We start from the raw sequence: 16,286 nt of genomic DNA on the forward strand, positions 1-16,286 counted from the left end.
CTGGTATTTTTACTTTACTTAAGTACTACCATTTGAAGCTACTTTATTTTGGAGAATGTACTTTTTACTCCACTACAGTTATTTGACAGTTTAAGTTACTTTATAGATTCAGACTAACACAAGATATAACTAAACTAAGTATACTTATAGAATAAACTGGCCAGTAGTATACTGGCTAGTAGTATACTGGCTCTAGTACTGCACTGAAGTACATGTTTAGGGTACTTTATGTGAGTATTTCTATGTATGCTACTTTGCAGTGGTGGAATGTAACCGAGTACATTTACTCAAGTATAGGCGACTGTACTTTGTTCACATTTTTAGCTATTTTTACTTTACTTGAGTACAATAACTATATGCTACTTTTGTTTGGAGATTGTATTTTGACTCCACTACATTTATTTGATATGTTATCTTGTTAAATATGACGTGTGTGACCGTAAACCTTAATAATCCTGCTGGTAGAACACGTTTCAAAAGGTTATATAACTTTCTAAATCTTCCATTTTGTTCATCTTTTTTTTGTAAATCCACAGAAGCAACAAACAGTCAGCGAGTTGTTTAAAACACAGACACATTTTATTCATTAAAATCGTCACATGTAAAGAAACGACAATTTTTTTGTAGACAAAATTCCAAAAAACATAAAATAAATAAAAGTGAAACAAACGATCAGACAACAAAAAAAAAATGTTTTGTCAGCTTCCAAAATGTTTTTTTTCTCCATCGACAATATTCACATGTGACATCAATACTGTTGCTAAATGAACAGAAAGTAACGGTTAATAGGTGACGTTTCAACAATACTCTAAATGAGTACAAGAGGTGCATGTCCACAAACGCATGCAGTGTGTTTACAGGTTAACTGGCAACATGATCCATGGATTCAAACAAAAAAGCTGTAGTCGAGTAAATGCTTTAAAACCGAGGTGTGTGTGTGTGTGTGTGTGGGGGGGGGGGGGGGGGTACTTTTTGTTCGAAACTATTCTGCATCTAGAAGTTGAGTTAAACTAACGTGACAAAGATACAAAAAAACAACCAAGAAACATGACGTGTGAGGCGGAGAACGTGTCTCGCTGTAGACCAACTGTTCCACACAAGAACTCTACACCCCCCCTCACCACATACACTTTGCACCAACACGGAGGTCTGACAAACTCCAGTACACGTCATAATCTCTAGAACAATGCATGCTCTCGTGTTCTCACGTGCCCGAACAGATATATATTTACATTTTCTTTTTTTTGCAGATTTGTTATAATTGCACATAATCTGTTTGACTAACTAGTGCAGGTGAAAGTAAGAACTAAATGGTAGAAAGTTATTTTTTTGTTTTAGGTCAGTGGTTCCCAACCTGTTTAAGACTCTTTAACAGCAGCTGAGACCAGTTCAACAGCAAACTCTTCATAATCACTTATTTGACTCCTGAAGGACGGAGAACTGTGTGCAGCCCTGTTAGCATGCTTATGCTCAGCAGGTATGATGTTTACCTTACTAACGTCTTACTTTAACATTCTAACATCTTATTTATTAGCAAAGTTTTGAACAGTTAACATTTTGACCTCATGTTAAAATAAACTACGGCTGAATTTCTAATAAATTAATCCGACGACTTTGAACACGTCAAGTTAAATTTAGTGAAATTATCTTTCTCTTCACTCGGGGCACAGAAAACTATATTTCACCATCTCTATTTGTTAAATCTTAATATTAAACTTACAGATTTACATCTGACTTTTGCTTTGTAATCTGTGAAGTTGGCCCCGAGGCCTGATATTTATCCACACATGATGACATCATATTTTAAGTGGGCATCAATTTAAATCAAATTCAAGAGCAGCCGATAAACATTTCTGTGAATATGCGGACACACCAATAAACACCTGCCACGTCACACTACGTCAGAGGATCCCCAAAGTCAGCAGGGTTCATCCTCCGGGGACCATGAACGTCTGCACAAAACTTAAATGAAACGACAAATAAAAAAGTTAGATGAAAGACTGAAGCATAACACAAATATGTTCTGTTTTTTTTGCTCTTCTATCTTTTTTGAACCATCTTGCGACGCTCCCTCAGTTTGGGAACCGTTGAACTATAAGCAACCGATGGAAGATCCAACTGGGACCATGAAGGTGACGGGTACAAGTGCTTCTAAAGAGGTCGGTTACGTACATTTAAAAGAATGGGATCATCAGAGGTGGCTTCAGCATGCAACCCAAGAATAAATCTTAACGGTCAAATCGACTTCTGATCACAACAAGAGCACAGCTGGAGTGTTACTAAGATTAAAGCAGATTTCTTCCTGCTTTCCTCCCATTTTGGTAAAACACAAAACAAAACCACCGCCAGTGTTCTCAGCAGATTTAACTTGAGGAGTGATGTGAACAGTTTTAGCTCTGAAGCAAATGGCACAAAGAAAAGCAGCTGTGTCATAAGATAACGTTTGTTTGTTTGGCTTCTCGCTGAAACACTGACAATAAAAAAACAAGCCAGCGACCGCGGGGGGGAGACAACTGTGCACAACACAGGTCAAAAGGCACAACACTGGACACAGACGAAGGGGAAACAACACCCATGGTGCTTTGCAAAACAAGGCCCGGAGATACAACGAGGGGGGTGGGCAGGACTGCTCCTCAATGAGACGTTAGCAGCTCACGACTCAGATTAGCAGAATTAAAACTGCACAAAAAGAAAACAGAACAAATAAGAAGAAGTTACATCAAAGTTCGAGCCTCAGGGAGCGGGACAACAGCACAGCTACAGTTATTCTTCTGTTTGTTCATGCGTGATATAAAGTAACTGCATCTAATATGTTCTCTGTACAAAGAAAGGTGTGTCTGAGTGACTTCTGTTTCTTCTTTTTTAGCTTTTCAGGGATTTAAAATGTTCAGTCTGAGATTCTCCATCTGATATGTGTGAGTACGGCTCAAACTCTGCATTAAGTTGCTCGTATAACAAGGCTGCGTTTACACCAGTAACAACGTTAAACTCTCACTGTTAACGTCAATCAACCGGCAAAAACTCACGGTTTCAGTTTCTCTGTTTTATATCAATGAAAAGCAGCTTGAAGACGTCACCGGGAGCTCTGGGAACTTTTTCACTACTTTCTCAACCAATTAACTGAAAAACAGAATCCTCATGACTGAAAGCAATCATTGTTTGATGACAGCTATGACTGCAACCAACGATGATTTTACGGATTACTTTCTCTTTAAACATTAATAGTTTAGTCTAAAAATAGTGTAACATGTCACATTTCCCCCCGGAGCCCAAGGAGACATCTTCAAACCTCAAAGATATTTAATTTACAACGATAAGAAACAGAGAAACATGAAGCTGATAATATTTGATCTATTAATCAGTTATTTGACCTCAGCTTTAGTTACTTGTAGCCTTAAAGTTTTACAGGAAATGCACATTTTAAGGCGCGGCAAATTCAGTTTTACTTGCACAAAAAAAGTGCATTTCACGAGAAATAATTTAGAAACACATACTTGAACATATTCAGCCCAATAATCAGGTTGTTCCGGTTATGATCGAGGAGAGTTTACGTGTATTGTTGTTACAAGTCTTAACATCAGCACCGTCACACTGCAACTTGATGCCAAGTAGATTTAAGAAAAATACACTTCAAGCCAAGTTATTTTCTATCTGCTGGCACAGCAAAACCAACGTCACATAACATCTGAAATATAAAAGCTTTGCTCCGAAGCTCGGGGGGGAACTGAGGACACCATGTGGTAGGTTCGCTTACAGTCCGTAAATCTCAGCGTCGACGTGGGCTCAGGTATCTCAGGTATCTCTTGAGCGAGACGAGAGGGATTCAGCGCGCTCGCGCCGCAGTTGCTACGAGTTGCTGCAGAACGTGAGACGACACTTCAGCAGATGGAGGCGGTGAGATCAGCACGAGGTGCAACACAAACCGGGTCACAGTCCACAGAGACACGTTTCCTCTTAACCTAATTACAATTTTTAAGATATGCAAGAGATCAAAGCGGGATATCGAAGAGAAAACTTTTTTTTTGGTGTGTTTTTTTTTTTGGGAGGAACACGACAGAAAGCGTGCAGCTGAGAAAAGGTGGTGAAAGTTCAGTCGTGGACAATTAAAAAGCAGAGAGGCACTGCACACACGTACTCACATCCAGGTGACCGGGTTTCAATCTGGTTATGAAAAGTGATATTTTCTCCCGTCGTTTAAATACCCACCGAGAATATGTAAATATATGACAACTATGATACAGAAATCAGTAATTACACCATTTTCAGATTATTTCATCATGTAGCCTATATAGATTTATATAGATTCCTCACATGCCTCCACAAATAGTACACAGTCTTCTTTGAGTCAGTTGTTTTCTTTTTTTTTTGCGCGGAAAATATCCCAAACAGGAGCGATCGACTCAAGCACCGGGAGCAGGAAACAGAGGAGGAGGAGGAGGAGGAGGAGGGCGAGATTTCAGGTGTTTCTAAAAGAGGAAAATTAAGCATCCGGCTGGCTCAAACAGAGCGATCGGACTCCACCTCCACCCTTCGTTTGTTGTGCCGGCGCCGGTGACCTGCCTCGGACATCTAGCCGAGGATTCTGGGAGTGCAGAGAGGGAGGCGGCGGCGGCGGGATGTTTGCGCCATCAGCGGGTTCAGGTTAAAATCCGCAGAGCTGCGTTCGTTCCTCTATGTCCTTTAAGAGTCCTGAGGAGATTTCTGCTGAGTCGACAGAGCCAAATGTAAAAGTGATGATGATGATGATGCTCTGTGCTGGGCATCCATCAGCACCGCAGTGACACTGACCATCAAGAGGAAAACCCGCTCACTTGTAATCCCTTTTATACTCCGCCTGAATCCGGCGATGGAGGAGGAAGAGGAAGAGGAAGAGGAGGGTCAGGGTCTTGTTGGAGCACAGGAGGAGAGGGAAGAGCGAGGGTTTGATGATGACGGTGATGAAGGCGGCGGCGGTGGCAGGAGGGTAAACTCGTGGATCTCGATGAAAACGGGAGAAAATGTTCCATGTTATTGTTTTGTTTCGGGTTTTTTTGTTGATAAAGTTTTATTTAGCTCGCCGTCTCTTCACATCCGCGAGCCTCGCTCCTGAAGGATCTGTGAGGACGGACAGAAACACAAAGTCACACAAATCCTTAAAAAAAATAAATCCCCTAAAATCTCAAAGTGAAGCTCAGTTATTGGTGATGTCATCAGAGCAGAAAGCTGCTCAAGCTTCTTAAATATGGAGATTTACTGTTCATCTCTTTTCAATGAATGAACCTTTAGAAAGGGTTTGTTTAGGTTGTTAGCTGCAGATTAAAACGTGGAAACTATGTTTTGTTAAATTTGGTTAAATCAGAATAAAACACTATAACTCGTATCAGGTGTCCGGTGCACAGAGACTCCCGGTTGGTTTTGGTCTTCTCGTGGGTAAAGAACAGAACATCGGGCTCACCTTGGCCTTCTCGGTGGGCTCGATGACGATGCCGTTGGAGGAGTTGTTGAGTTCACGAGAAACTACACATAGAAACTCTGCCTGGTCCTCGTTCCCGTAGTTATAAGAGGAGCCGATGCTTATAAGCTGAGGACGGGAAAAAACACGAAAGGAGGAAATATTAAGTTCACTGAAAAGTTCTGTGACTCAGCAGAGTTTAAACAATCTGAATTCTGGGTAATATTTCTATTTCTGAAGTTTTCTCTTTATGGGTTCCAGCTTCTCAAATGAGGACACGTTTCACTATTTACAGACATTTTAATGACAAAATGATCAATCGATGGAGAATAAGATTAACAGATTGCAGCCTTAATAGACAAACAACTTTAGGGATGCAACTAATGATTATTTTCATTCTTTTTTTCAATTTAAAATATTAAAAACAATTCATACAATGATATTGAACTGTGGATGTTGGCATTTCATACTTAAATTCACTTTAGACAGCTGTGAATATATTAAGTTATTTCAGCTAAACGTAAATAAAATGTATTATGATTAATAAATGATCAACCTTAAATATCACAATACATGATGCTAAGTATCTGTACTTATAGTAAAACATGTATATTTGGTTGGAACTAACATGGACTAACATGATTGAACTGGCTTCCCAAAATGTATCCTTCCGGAACAAATATCTAAATGTTGCATGAAGCATGAACTACAACATGACAAAAAGGAATGAAATAAATAAAAAGCAGTATTTTCTGCACCTGTTCAAACTTCCAGCCGTCCGACATGGTCGAGACCATCTGTGTGAGCTCCTCCTCCTGGCACTGAAGTACTCGATACACGTGCTTCACAGGTCCCTGAGGGCCACGACACAAACACAAACACACAGAGAGACAGAGAGAGAGAAAGAGACAGAGAGAGAGAGAAATAAAGAAAGAGAAAGAGAAAGAGAGGAAACTTTAACAATCTGCACAGTCTGGATTAGTCCGAGGAGGAAGTGTGGTGTCTGTACCTGAGACGTCCGGTTCTCGTTGTCCCGTATCCTCTCCTTCACCAGCCTCACCAGAGACGCGATGTTGTAGAACTCGGCTTCCTCCAGAACACCTGAGGAGCAAACGTTTGAATCCTGAGACCTCGCTGGGTTTTCTGGTCTCTGTGCGCTCTGAATCAGATCACAACGTTCTTACCTTCCTCCGCCAGGTTCTTATCCATGATCAGCTTCCCGTGACGAAGGTAGTTGAGGATGGGGCCGAAGTATGTGGGGTCCCTGTCGATCAGGTAGGCCCCTGTCTCATCCTGCAGGGGGGGCAAATAAGAAAAGGTTGAGGAGGATTTGGTTTGTCCTCACTGTTAAGACATGAACTGCCAAAATAAAGCTCTTTACCCCTGAAAGTTTGATTATTTAATTTTTCATGCATTTGACTGGAGCAAAGTCTGAAAACATATTATCAGTTTGGACAAAATAATAAAAACCTTTCTGTAACAGGTTACTTCAACACGGTAGTATTACTACTTTTACTTAAATTATATTTTTCATGACGTAAAATCTACATAGAATATGCCTTTAATTTAATATAATGGCATATTAAAAATAATAAACAACTAAATTAGAAGTAAAGAAGGGATACTGGATATTAATATTACATTATTCTCCCATTTGTGTGCATTTTCTTATGCCATTTACCTTATTATTGTTATTATACTACTATCAGACAATAAATACTACTATAATAGAAGTGTAAATAAATTACATTATTATGACTTTATGTGCTCACCTTGTCGGAGTCCAGGTCGGGATCTTCTTGACACAGACGGAACAGGAACGACTTGGGGTCCCGACACAGCGTCTGTTTGGTCGTGATGAAGTATGTCCCGCCGACGTTCAGGCGAACCCAGCGCGAACCGGGTTCGGACGGAGAGTTCGTGTTGCTCTTCGCCGCAAACCCGAACACCGAGCGTCCACCGCCTCCACCGCTGCCGCTCGACACCCCGCCGGGACTGAGCTGCTGGCTGCCGCCGCTGCTGCTCCGCGGCGGAACCATTATCGTGGGCGACGCGAGGCGCAGAGAGCCGCGAACATCGCGGTGGTGGTGCTGCTCGGGCTGCTCGATGGTGCCAGTGCCGCTCGGTTCCACAACATGCAGTTCAGCCATGTTTTTTTTTTTTTTTCTTCGTCTGTAAAACACACACACACACACACACACACACACAACCGCGCGATTATCTAACGACACACTGCGGGGAAACAATGTCTTCCTCCCAGCCGATTTGTAAACAGAGCGAGGGTATTTTTCTCTGGCATCAGGGCGTTGCTCCTCACACCTCGACCGCCTCCTTTCCTCCTCTCTCCTCCTCGAAGATTAGCACACGGATATGACCCCTAACGACTGTACGGCGGCGGCAGCACCGCGTTTAATCGTCTCTTCACGAGATAAATCGCTCATTCTCTCGTCCGTTCAAACGTTAATCAGAGGAAGGAAAAAAAAGAGGCAACACTTCCGGGTTGTAACGTGATTACTGTTTACTTCCGCTGTGTTGTCGTCTTTCAAAATAAAAGCAAACACAGTCATATTTGGTTAGTGGAATTTTATCTTCTCATGTATTAGTCTCATCTATCTATCTATCTATCTATCTATCTATCTATCTATCTATCTATCTATCTATCTATCTATCTATCCATCCATCTATCTATATGTAGGAAAGAACATTTTGCAGCTGAAGTTCCAAGTAGTATTATTGTAATGAATGGTATAACTGTTTTTAAATAATAAATTATTATAATTATTATCGTTTGCCTGTCTATTTATTGTATTTTTACCTTTTGAAGTGTGTTTCGTGTGTTTATATGGAAAAGAAGCATGTCAATTCCATGTTTTGTCATCTTTAAAAATTAATCTTCACAATAATATAATTTGAAACAACACATGTAAAACAATAATAAACATTTAAAAAATATTATTAAAAAAAAAAGTGCAGTAAATGTAGAGTTATACAAGCAATGAATGAAGTGATGTAATTATTATCTGCTGATAAATAAAATGGCAGTACCGTAGTTAACCTGTGGAGGGCAGTGTTGCGCCAGTGCTGCGAGTATTACAGCAACAGAAGAAGAAGAATTTGACTAGTTGTGGGCGGGTTTAGTTTCTTGCTCGTGTGTTTGCTGTTGTTATTGAACCAGACGCTACTGACGGGTACAGTGCTTGGTAGAGACTACCTGTAATAAACCTTACGATCACCGAGTTACGTTGTTATAACGAATTATATGTTTAATTTCGGATAAGCTAGCTATGCAGTTAGCATCCTCAGAGTTCATTTTACCCAGAAGCTGGCTGTTTTAGCCAGTTAGCAAGCTAGCATCAAATAACGCTTAGCTTAGCATCACTAGTAAGAGAAGATGGTGCATGCATGCTGACTTTACAATAGTTGGTAGAGACAGATTTAGTTTAATTAGTTTATCAGTATGAGCTAACTGGGACTAGGCCAACACCAAATATCTGTGCACTATAAATATTTATAATTAATAATTATTCTGTCCGTATATATCATATTTTAATTATTGTGGATTTTTTACTATATGTACGTATATATACTCTATGCTGCTGTAGTCCTGTAAATTGACCCACTGCGGACTAATATAGGATCTATCTTATCTGATCTCTTCCTCTCTCCTTTAGTAAAGTGTGTTGTCATTTTAGAGCCATGAGCGAGTTCAGGATCCACCACGACGTGAACGAGTTGCTCAGCCTGCTTCACGTTCGAGGAGGCGATGGAGCGGAGGGCTACATCGACCTCCTGCAGAAACACAGGACTCCTTATGTCACCACAACTGTGTCTGCTCACAGTGCCAAGGTGGGTGTTACACACTCAGGGATGCCTTAAGACAACTCTCAGGGCACAGAAAAGTCCTGGAACAAGACCATAATGTCCTGAAGGTGATGAGGATGATCTTAGGATCTTTTGCAGGTATCATTAGCCAACAAAATGGTGTTTTTTGCCAGATGTGCATGCAACAAATGGTAGGATAAATTAGGGCTCTGTTCAGACAGATTGAGTACTTTATTAATCCCAGCAGGAACTGTTAACGTTACAGCAGCTGAGAGCAAAAAAGAGAACGATAGTGTGCAAAAATAACTGTACAAAACTATTAACAGTAGCTTAAATAACTCAGATAATCTATACCGTACATATGTAATAATGTGCAGTGGTAGAAAAGCAAAACCATGTGAGGTGAACATTGCAAGTATTCCAAACAGGATCTCCTGTAGCGGTCCTTGTCACAGCAGAGTTTGACCTGAGTTGTATTTGAGTTGTACTTTAAATAAGTAAAGGCTGTTATACAGCAAGAACAGTTACAGAGTTTAAATCAGGTTTGAAAGAAGCAAGAAGCATATGACTGTGAAAATGATTTCTCACTCCCTGTAGCAATGAATGTGTTGCTAACTGGATGTGCTCTTGATATTGGCTGTTAAATCGTTTCCAGGTGAAAATAGCAGAGTTCTCTAAAACCCCCGAGGACTTCTTGAGGAAGTACGAGGAGCTCAAGTCCAAAAATGTTCGAAACCTGGACCCTCTGGTTTACCTGCTCTCCAAACTCTGTGAGGATAAAGAGGTAATGCATCGTTAATAAGCAGCTTATTAACTGGTTTTGTTTGTCATCACTTCAAATTGATTTATTTCGCTCTTTTGGTGTTTCAGATTTCAAATGATTATGATGTAAAGAATGAATCGTGTGTTTTCATGTGATTGTTTTTCATCTCTCAACAACGGGAGTATTGTTAATAAAGAAGTGAAATACAAAAGACAAACCGCTAATGAGACCGATGTAAATAGAAGATTGAAACACATTCTAAAGGTGTTGAAAGTGGCTCGATTTGTTGATCTCCTACACGTTTTAAAAAGTTAGATAAACTGCCATATTCACCCTTAATAGTTCACCTTTCTTATCACAATATCTCACAGTTTTGTCGTAATATTTCTTTTTTAGACGCTCCAGTTTCTGCAGCAGAATGCCAAAGAGAGGTCGGAGTCATCGGCGAACACAACATCAACCACGACTACCAGCTACACTCTGCCCCAGACCAGCACCAAGATGTCCATGCAGGAACTGGATGAGCTGCGAAAGAAGCTCGGCAACGTGACGGCCAGCTCCAACGCTCCTCTGGTGAGCGGTTCTTACTCAAATGCTTTTTGTCTGAGCCGTGAAATCTCATCTTGCATGAGTCTCAATAAATGATGCTTGTGTTGTGTGTTTGAGAGTTCACCTGAAGGGCTGCTTTAAAAATTTCACTGGAAACCAAAACTGCAGCCTTATATCCGCCAAAAAGTGCTAAATTAAATTAAAATATCCTGTGTCTTCGTGGTTTTGTCTGCAGCCGGCTGAGGTCACGCGGAAGATGCTGCGGGACAAACACAACAAGAAGAACCCCACGCAGCCCAACCCCGTGTTTCCGAACTGGGTGTACGACCGCCCCGCTCTCATCGGAGACTTCATCACCAGCCCGACTCCTCCAGGAGATCCAGCAGCGGCCATCGGTAAGACTTTTAATAATGGATCATCAACTAGGTGGGAACCAGCGGTTGTGTTACGTCACTCCTCCTCAGTCCATATATGGTCACTTGCTGTGTGCTGGTTGCAAAAAACCAAGATGGCGACGGCCAAAATGCCGAACTCGAGGCTCCAAAACGGCAGTCCACAAAACAACGAGTGACGTCATGCGAACAATCAAGTGTGTATTCCAGCAAACGCCTGTGTGTGTTGTTCAGGTACGATGGGGCTGCCGGCGCAGGAACAAGCTCTGGTGGAGGATCTGCTGTTCGTCCTGATTGGAGTTGACGGACGAGACATCACAGCTCAGCCCGTTCTGGGGAGACAGAACCGCTCCTTCATCGTCGACTCCACGCTGGACATGTCCATCAAAGAGCTGGTTAACAGAATACTACCGGTGGCGTCGTATTACTCCACTATAACACGGTGAGAATGTGACTGACTCATTTGTTCTCTCTCTGAGGACAGATTGTTGGATGAGTGGTGTTTCATTTGTCCCTCAGCTTCATTGAGGAGAAGTCGTCCTTTGAGTACGGCCAGGTGAACCACGCGCTGACGGCGGCGATGAGGACCCTGATGAAGGAGTACCTGATCCTGGTCACTCAGCTGGAGCACCTCCAGAGGCAGGGCCTGCTGTCCCTGCAGAAGCTCTGGTTTTACATCCAGCCCACCATGAGGACCATGGAGATCCTGGCCTCTATTGGTAAGAGTCTGGAGAACACCAGTTTTGTGTCTTTTGTGCACATGGACCAGTTCAAACATGAGAACGACGTGTAAATCTTCTGCACGTTTATGCAACGAGGTGAAAGTCTGTAGGGGACAGACTGTGTTTAGGGACAGCAGGTGAACACCAGCTGCTGGTTTTAACCACTTGAGGGCGCTCTGAACCCGGTTCACAGAGGAAACTACAGCACCAGCAGGATGAGCACAGATGTCTGTTGTTTCATCACCAAACAATACAAGATCAAACTAATACAAACTGTTGTAGCGTTGGTTGATCCTGTACTGTTAGTTTCTCTTTTTATGCCATCAAATGTTTAAGATTAATACACAAAGTCAACAACCAAAGGCACATTTTGACATCAATGTCAAAACGTATATGCGAAGAAAGAAAAGGGAAATTATATATACGCAACATAAAATAACAAAACAAAAGAAAATCACATAAATTTAAGCATTTTTTACCGCTGAAGAATTAATAAAAACGATCAGAAATCTCTCCAAAATTCCACATTAAGACACCAAGACCTGAAGGAACATCGTAGAAAAATCCATGCTCTGATTTAGAATCGGAAACCTTTGGAAATGAGGAGATTTCTCCAAGAATTTCATTTTGTCCAAACATCGTCTGAATGCCCTCAGTCTCTAGTTTGTGGTTGTAAAGTTTCATGAGGCTGTGATTGTCCTCGTTCCTGCAGCACTCTTTTTTCCAGAAGAGGACTGCACTAATCAAACTGTTACTTTTCCATTGCTTTATCTTTTTATCCTTTTGAAAGTGAAGTAATGTTCCTCCACTTGTTCCGCAGCGTCCTCGGTGGACAAAGGGGAGTGTATGGGCGGGTCGACGCTGAGTCTCCTTCACGATCGAACCTTCAACTACACGGGCGACAGCCAGGCTCAGGAGCTGTGCCTCTACCTCACCAAAGCAGCCAGCGTCCCTTACTTTGAAATACTGGAGAAGTGGGTGTACAGGGGCATCATCAAGGATCCGTACAGGCACGGCTTTAAACCGACGCTCAGAATATCAAAACCCACTTCTACCGCCGTGTCCGCTCCGTGTTTTTAATCTTGTTGTGTCCTCACAGCGAATTCATGGTGGAGGAGCACGAGCTGCAGAAAGAGAAGATTCAGGAGGACTACAATGACAAGTACTGGGATCAGAGGTACACCATCGTACAGCATCGGATTCCCTCCTTTCTACAGAAAATGGCGGACAAAATATTAAGCACAGGTAAAAACACAAAAAAACATTCTAAGAGCCTTTCTTAGAAAACAGATTTTAATTCCCTTCTCTTGTCATTTCATAGGGAAATACCTGAATGTGGTTCGGGAGTGCGGCCGCGACGTGACGTGTCCGGATGCCAGAGAGGTGCTGTACACCCTGAAGGAGAGAGCCTATGTGGAGCAGATAGAGAAAGCTTACAACTACGCCAGCAAAGTGCTGCTGGCCTTCCTCATGGAGGAGAAGGAGCTGGTTTCACGCCTGAGGTAAGTGGTTAAAGGCAGGGTGGGTAATCTTGAGAAACTAGCAAGAGTAGGCTAGATTTGAAAAAGATCCATAAAAAAAAAGAATAAACAGCCTAATGTTGCCAGATCTTTTCCAATGAAAGCAGCTCGCAGCACTAGCTCCAAAAGTTGCTAAATGTAGCGAGAAAGTCGCCAAGTGGTCGTGGACGTAGTTGTTTTAAAGCCTCGCGTTCAGCATTTTGGCCGTCGCCATCTTGGTTTTTTGCAACAAGCAAAAACAGGATGTGACCATATTTGGACTGTGTTGGACTGTGGAGGAGTGACACAGAGACGCCGAAGCATTTATTTCTAATAATAATAATAGTCTATTCAAGTTTAAGCTACTTTCATGTTACTCCAGGACAGTTTACATTTAGAAAAACAACATTAATTAAAAGCTTGGATAAAAAGATAAGTCTCAAAGCTGGATTGCTGGACTTTTATATATAATATCTGTTTGTATGTAGTGATTTACTGTGTTGTTTTCATTCAGATCCATCAAGCACTACTTCTTGATGGACAAAGGGGACTTCTTCGTGCACTTCATGGACCTGACGGAGGAGGAGCTGAAGAAGCCCGTGGACGACATCGTTCCTCCCAGACTGGAAGCCCTGCTGGAGCTGGCTCTGAGGATGAGCACAGCCAACACAGACCCCTTCAAAGACGACCTCAAGGTGGGCGCTAAACACTCTGAGTCAGACGGCATGAATATAAATCTGATGTTAGACCTGTTAGTATGACTACAGTATTTATACTGACTACCGACTACAGGAACCGATACATGAGCTGAACAACCATCCACTCCTTCATGTACCGACACTAATCTTCCTCTCGTCTCTCCGCAGATTGACTTGATGCCCCATGACGTCATCACTCAGCTGCTGCGTGTTCTGGCCATCGAGACCAAACAGGAGAAGAGCATCATCAACGCGGAGCCGACGGACGTGGCCCTCAGCGGGCTGGAGGCCTTCTCCTTCGACTACATCGTCAAGTGGCCGCTCTCGCTCATCATCAACAGGTTTTATATTGTTTCGTTTCCTTAACTTTTTAGATACTTCAGCATATTTGGAAATATTATAATCAACAATAAATCCGAAATACAGTTATGATTTCTACAGCTCAAAGAAATGCAGTTAATGTCGGCCATTTTAGAGACAAATCACTGTATTTTTTACATTTTGTACACGTAGAAGACGCTTTTTCTTTATTTTAAAGAAGACATTGGAGCCACAGATTACTCAAAATTAAAATGAACAAAAATTCATTCCAGGAATATTATTATTATTCATACTCATTTTCCAGGAAAGCCCTGACGAGGTACCAGATGTTGTTCAGACACTTGTTCTACTGCAAACATGTGGAGAGGCTGCTCTGCAACGTGTGGATCAACAACAAGGATTTCAAGCTGTACTCTTCACATTGTGCCAAATGGTGAGTTCATGCACAGTTTTAAGGTGAATTTTTATGCAAAACAAGCACAAAATGTCCTCACACTCCGTTCACTCTGCAGGTTTGCGGCTGCGTTCGCCCTCCGACAGCGCATGCTCAACTTCGTGCAGAACATCCAGTACTACATGATGTTTGAGGTGATGGAGCCCACGTGGCACGTCATGGAGAACAACCTGAAAACAGTGAGTAAAGCACAGCCAGCCGACCGACGCTGACGTTCGTTTTTGTTGACCGTCGGTCTTCTTCTTCTCCTCCAGGCGTCAAACATCGACGACGTGCTTTGCCATCACACCAGCTTCCTGGACAACTGCCTGAAGGACTGCATGCTGACCAACCCAGAGCTCCTCAGGATCTTCTCCAAACTCATGACGGTCTGCGTCATGTTCACGAACTGCATGCAGGTTTGTTGATGAAGAGGAAATGTTTTTTCTCCTAGTAGAGTCATTTTCTCATAGACTTCTATACAACCAGAGGAGTCGCCCCCTGGTGGATCCTTGTTCTGAGTTGTGTTTTCTTTTCCCGACTGTTGCAGCGCGTCACTCAGAGCATGAGGTTGGAGCGCCTCTCTCTGGAACAGGCCATCATGGACGGGCCTCCCGCTCAGAGCGAACATGCTGAGGAGACAGAGAAGAAGAGAGCGACCACAAAGGTATTTCCGAAGAATCGCTCATCGTCATGGCCAAAGAAACACGTGAACATGTTTATGGAAACCAGAAAACATTCCAACTATTTAACAACTGGTGCACGAAAAATACTGCAGCTTCTGGGTTTGTTTGTGTTCAGTTGTTAGCGGAGCACGCGGACACCCTGCAGTCAGACATCAGCAAGTTTGACAGTAACTTCAGCACGCTGCTGCTGGACCTGCTGGACAAGCTGAGCATCTACAGCACCAACGACTGTGAGCACAGCATGATCAGCATCATATACAGGTACACCGCTGTTGAATTCAATGTGTGTTCTACATGTCATTCATTTTTTTTTTGTAAACTTCCTTTGATAGTTTTGCTAACTCTGCTCTTATGATTTCACAGGTTGGATTTCAACGGGTTCTACACTGAGCGGCTGGAGAGGATGGCCATAGAGCGGAGTCAGAAAGCATCAGCGTAGCATTAAAAACGTCCTTTACTCACGTCTGCCCGTCACTACCAACAGATAACTTCCATCCAGACAACAGAGCTGACGCTTCAGTGTGTATATTATATATCCTGTACTTTTTGAGTTACTTTGGAAATGATGAACTAATGTGTTTATTCTGATGTGAAAATTGAAAGTCGTGGCACTCCATATGGGTAACTTATTGTACAATGAAAATGTATGTTTGTATTCATTAAAACGAGAATTTACTGAATGAATTTAGACTCGACGTCCTTTAAACCTTTAAAAGAATGTTTACCATCAGGTACAATAGTCCGAAGATTAGTTATTTAAAAGCCTCTGGGCAACGTTCTCAGAATGTTGCTTTTTTAAAAACTTTTATAGAACATTTAGGAAACATTTCCAGAAGATTATGTTACAGAACTTAAATTTAACATCTGTTGGAAAAACCTTTTTAAGATCATTTATGGGAACAATCAGAAGATTGTCTTTTAAGAAAACCTTCCTAGAACCTCGAGAAAACACTTTACAGAACCTTTAGGG

At 42.0% G+C, this 16,286-nt stretch overlaps 2 protein-coding genes across 3 annotated transcripts; one reads left to right on the top strand and one right to left on the bottom strand.

The window, feature by feature from the left end:
- Positions 1-557: 557 nt before the first annotated feature.
- Positions 558-7,921, bottom strand: kctd2 (potassium channel tetramerization domain containing 2). Its single transcript, XM_076094193.1, has 6 exons — positions 7,204-7,921; positions 6,616-6,724; positions 6,441-6,532; positions 6,190-6,285; positions 5,435-5,560; positions 558-5,094 (listed from the first exon to the last, which is right to left on the bottom strand). The coding sequence occupies exons 1-6, from the start codon at positions 7,579-7,581 to the stop codon at positions 5,065-5,067; spliced, it is 831 nt and encodes a 276-aa protein (XP_075950308.1). The 5' UTR covers positions 7,582-7,921; the 3' UTR covers positions 558-5,064.
- Positions 7,922-8,550: 629 nt separating this feature from the next.
- Positions 8,551-16,000, top strand: tubgcp2 (tubulin gamma complex component 2). 2 transcript variants are annotated; one of them, XM_076094195.1, is made up of 18 exons: positions 8,551-8,619; positions 9,124-9,277; positions 9,909-10,037; positions 10,413-10,589; positions 10,801-10,960; positions 11,192-11,399; positions 11,477-11,676; positions 12,500-12,689; positions 12,779-12,924; positions 13,001-13,181; positions 13,693-13,873; positions 14,045-14,217; positions 14,502-14,630; positions 14,710-14,830; positions 14,906-15,049; positions 15,181-15,297; positions 15,432-15,577; positions 15,680-16,000. In XM_076094195.1, exons 2-18 carry the CDS (start codon positions 9,128-9,130, stop codon positions 15,753-15,755), a joined length of 2,628 nt encoding a protein of 875 aa, XP_075950310.1. In that variant the 5' UTR covers positions 8,551-8,619; positions 9,124-9,127; the 3' UTR covers positions 15,756-16,000. The 2 variants fall into 2 exon arrangements, with proteins under 2 accessions (XP_075950310.1, XP_075950309.1); XM_076094194.1 differs by having other exon boundaries at positions 8,584-8,619; positions 9,103-9,277.
- The last annotated feature ends 286 nt before the right edge of the window (positions 16,001-16,286 follow it).

This window comes from Anarhichas minor, unplaced genomic scaffold (assembly GCF_050575085.1).
Source record: "Anarhichas minor isolate MPS153535 unplaced genomic scaffold, ASM5057508v1 ptg000017l, whole genome shotgun sequence".
Classification (NCBI taxonomy): Eukaryota; Metazoa; Chordata; class Actinopteri; order Perciformes; family Anarhichadidae; genus Anarhichas; species Anarhichas minor.

Coding starts and splice junctions, on each gene's coding strand:
- tubgcp2 (XM_076094195.1), top strand. CDS start 9,128: ATGAGCGAGTTCAGGATCCACCACGACGTGAACGAGTTGCTCAGCCTG. Junction 10,590..10,800: donor CCAGCTCCAACGCTCCTCTG/GTGAGCGGTTCT, acceptor TTTTGTCTGCAG/CCGGCTGAGGTCACGCGGAA. Junction 13,874..14,044: donor CCTTCAAAGACGACCTCAAG/GTGGGCGCTAAA, acceptor GTCTCTCCGCAG/ATTGACTTGATGCCCCATGA.
- kctd2 (XM_076094193.1), bottom strand. CDS start 7,581: ATGGCTGAACTGCATGTTGTGGAACCGAGCGGCACTGGCACCATCGAG. Junction 6,286..6,440: donor ACGAGAACCGGACGTCTCAG/GTACAGACACCA, acceptor CGTGGCCCTCAG/GGACCTGTGAAGCACGTGTA. Junction 5,561..6,189: donor ACGGCTGGAAGTTTGAACAG/GTGCAGAAAATA, acceptor TCCCGTCCTCAG/CTTATAAGCATCGGCTCCTC.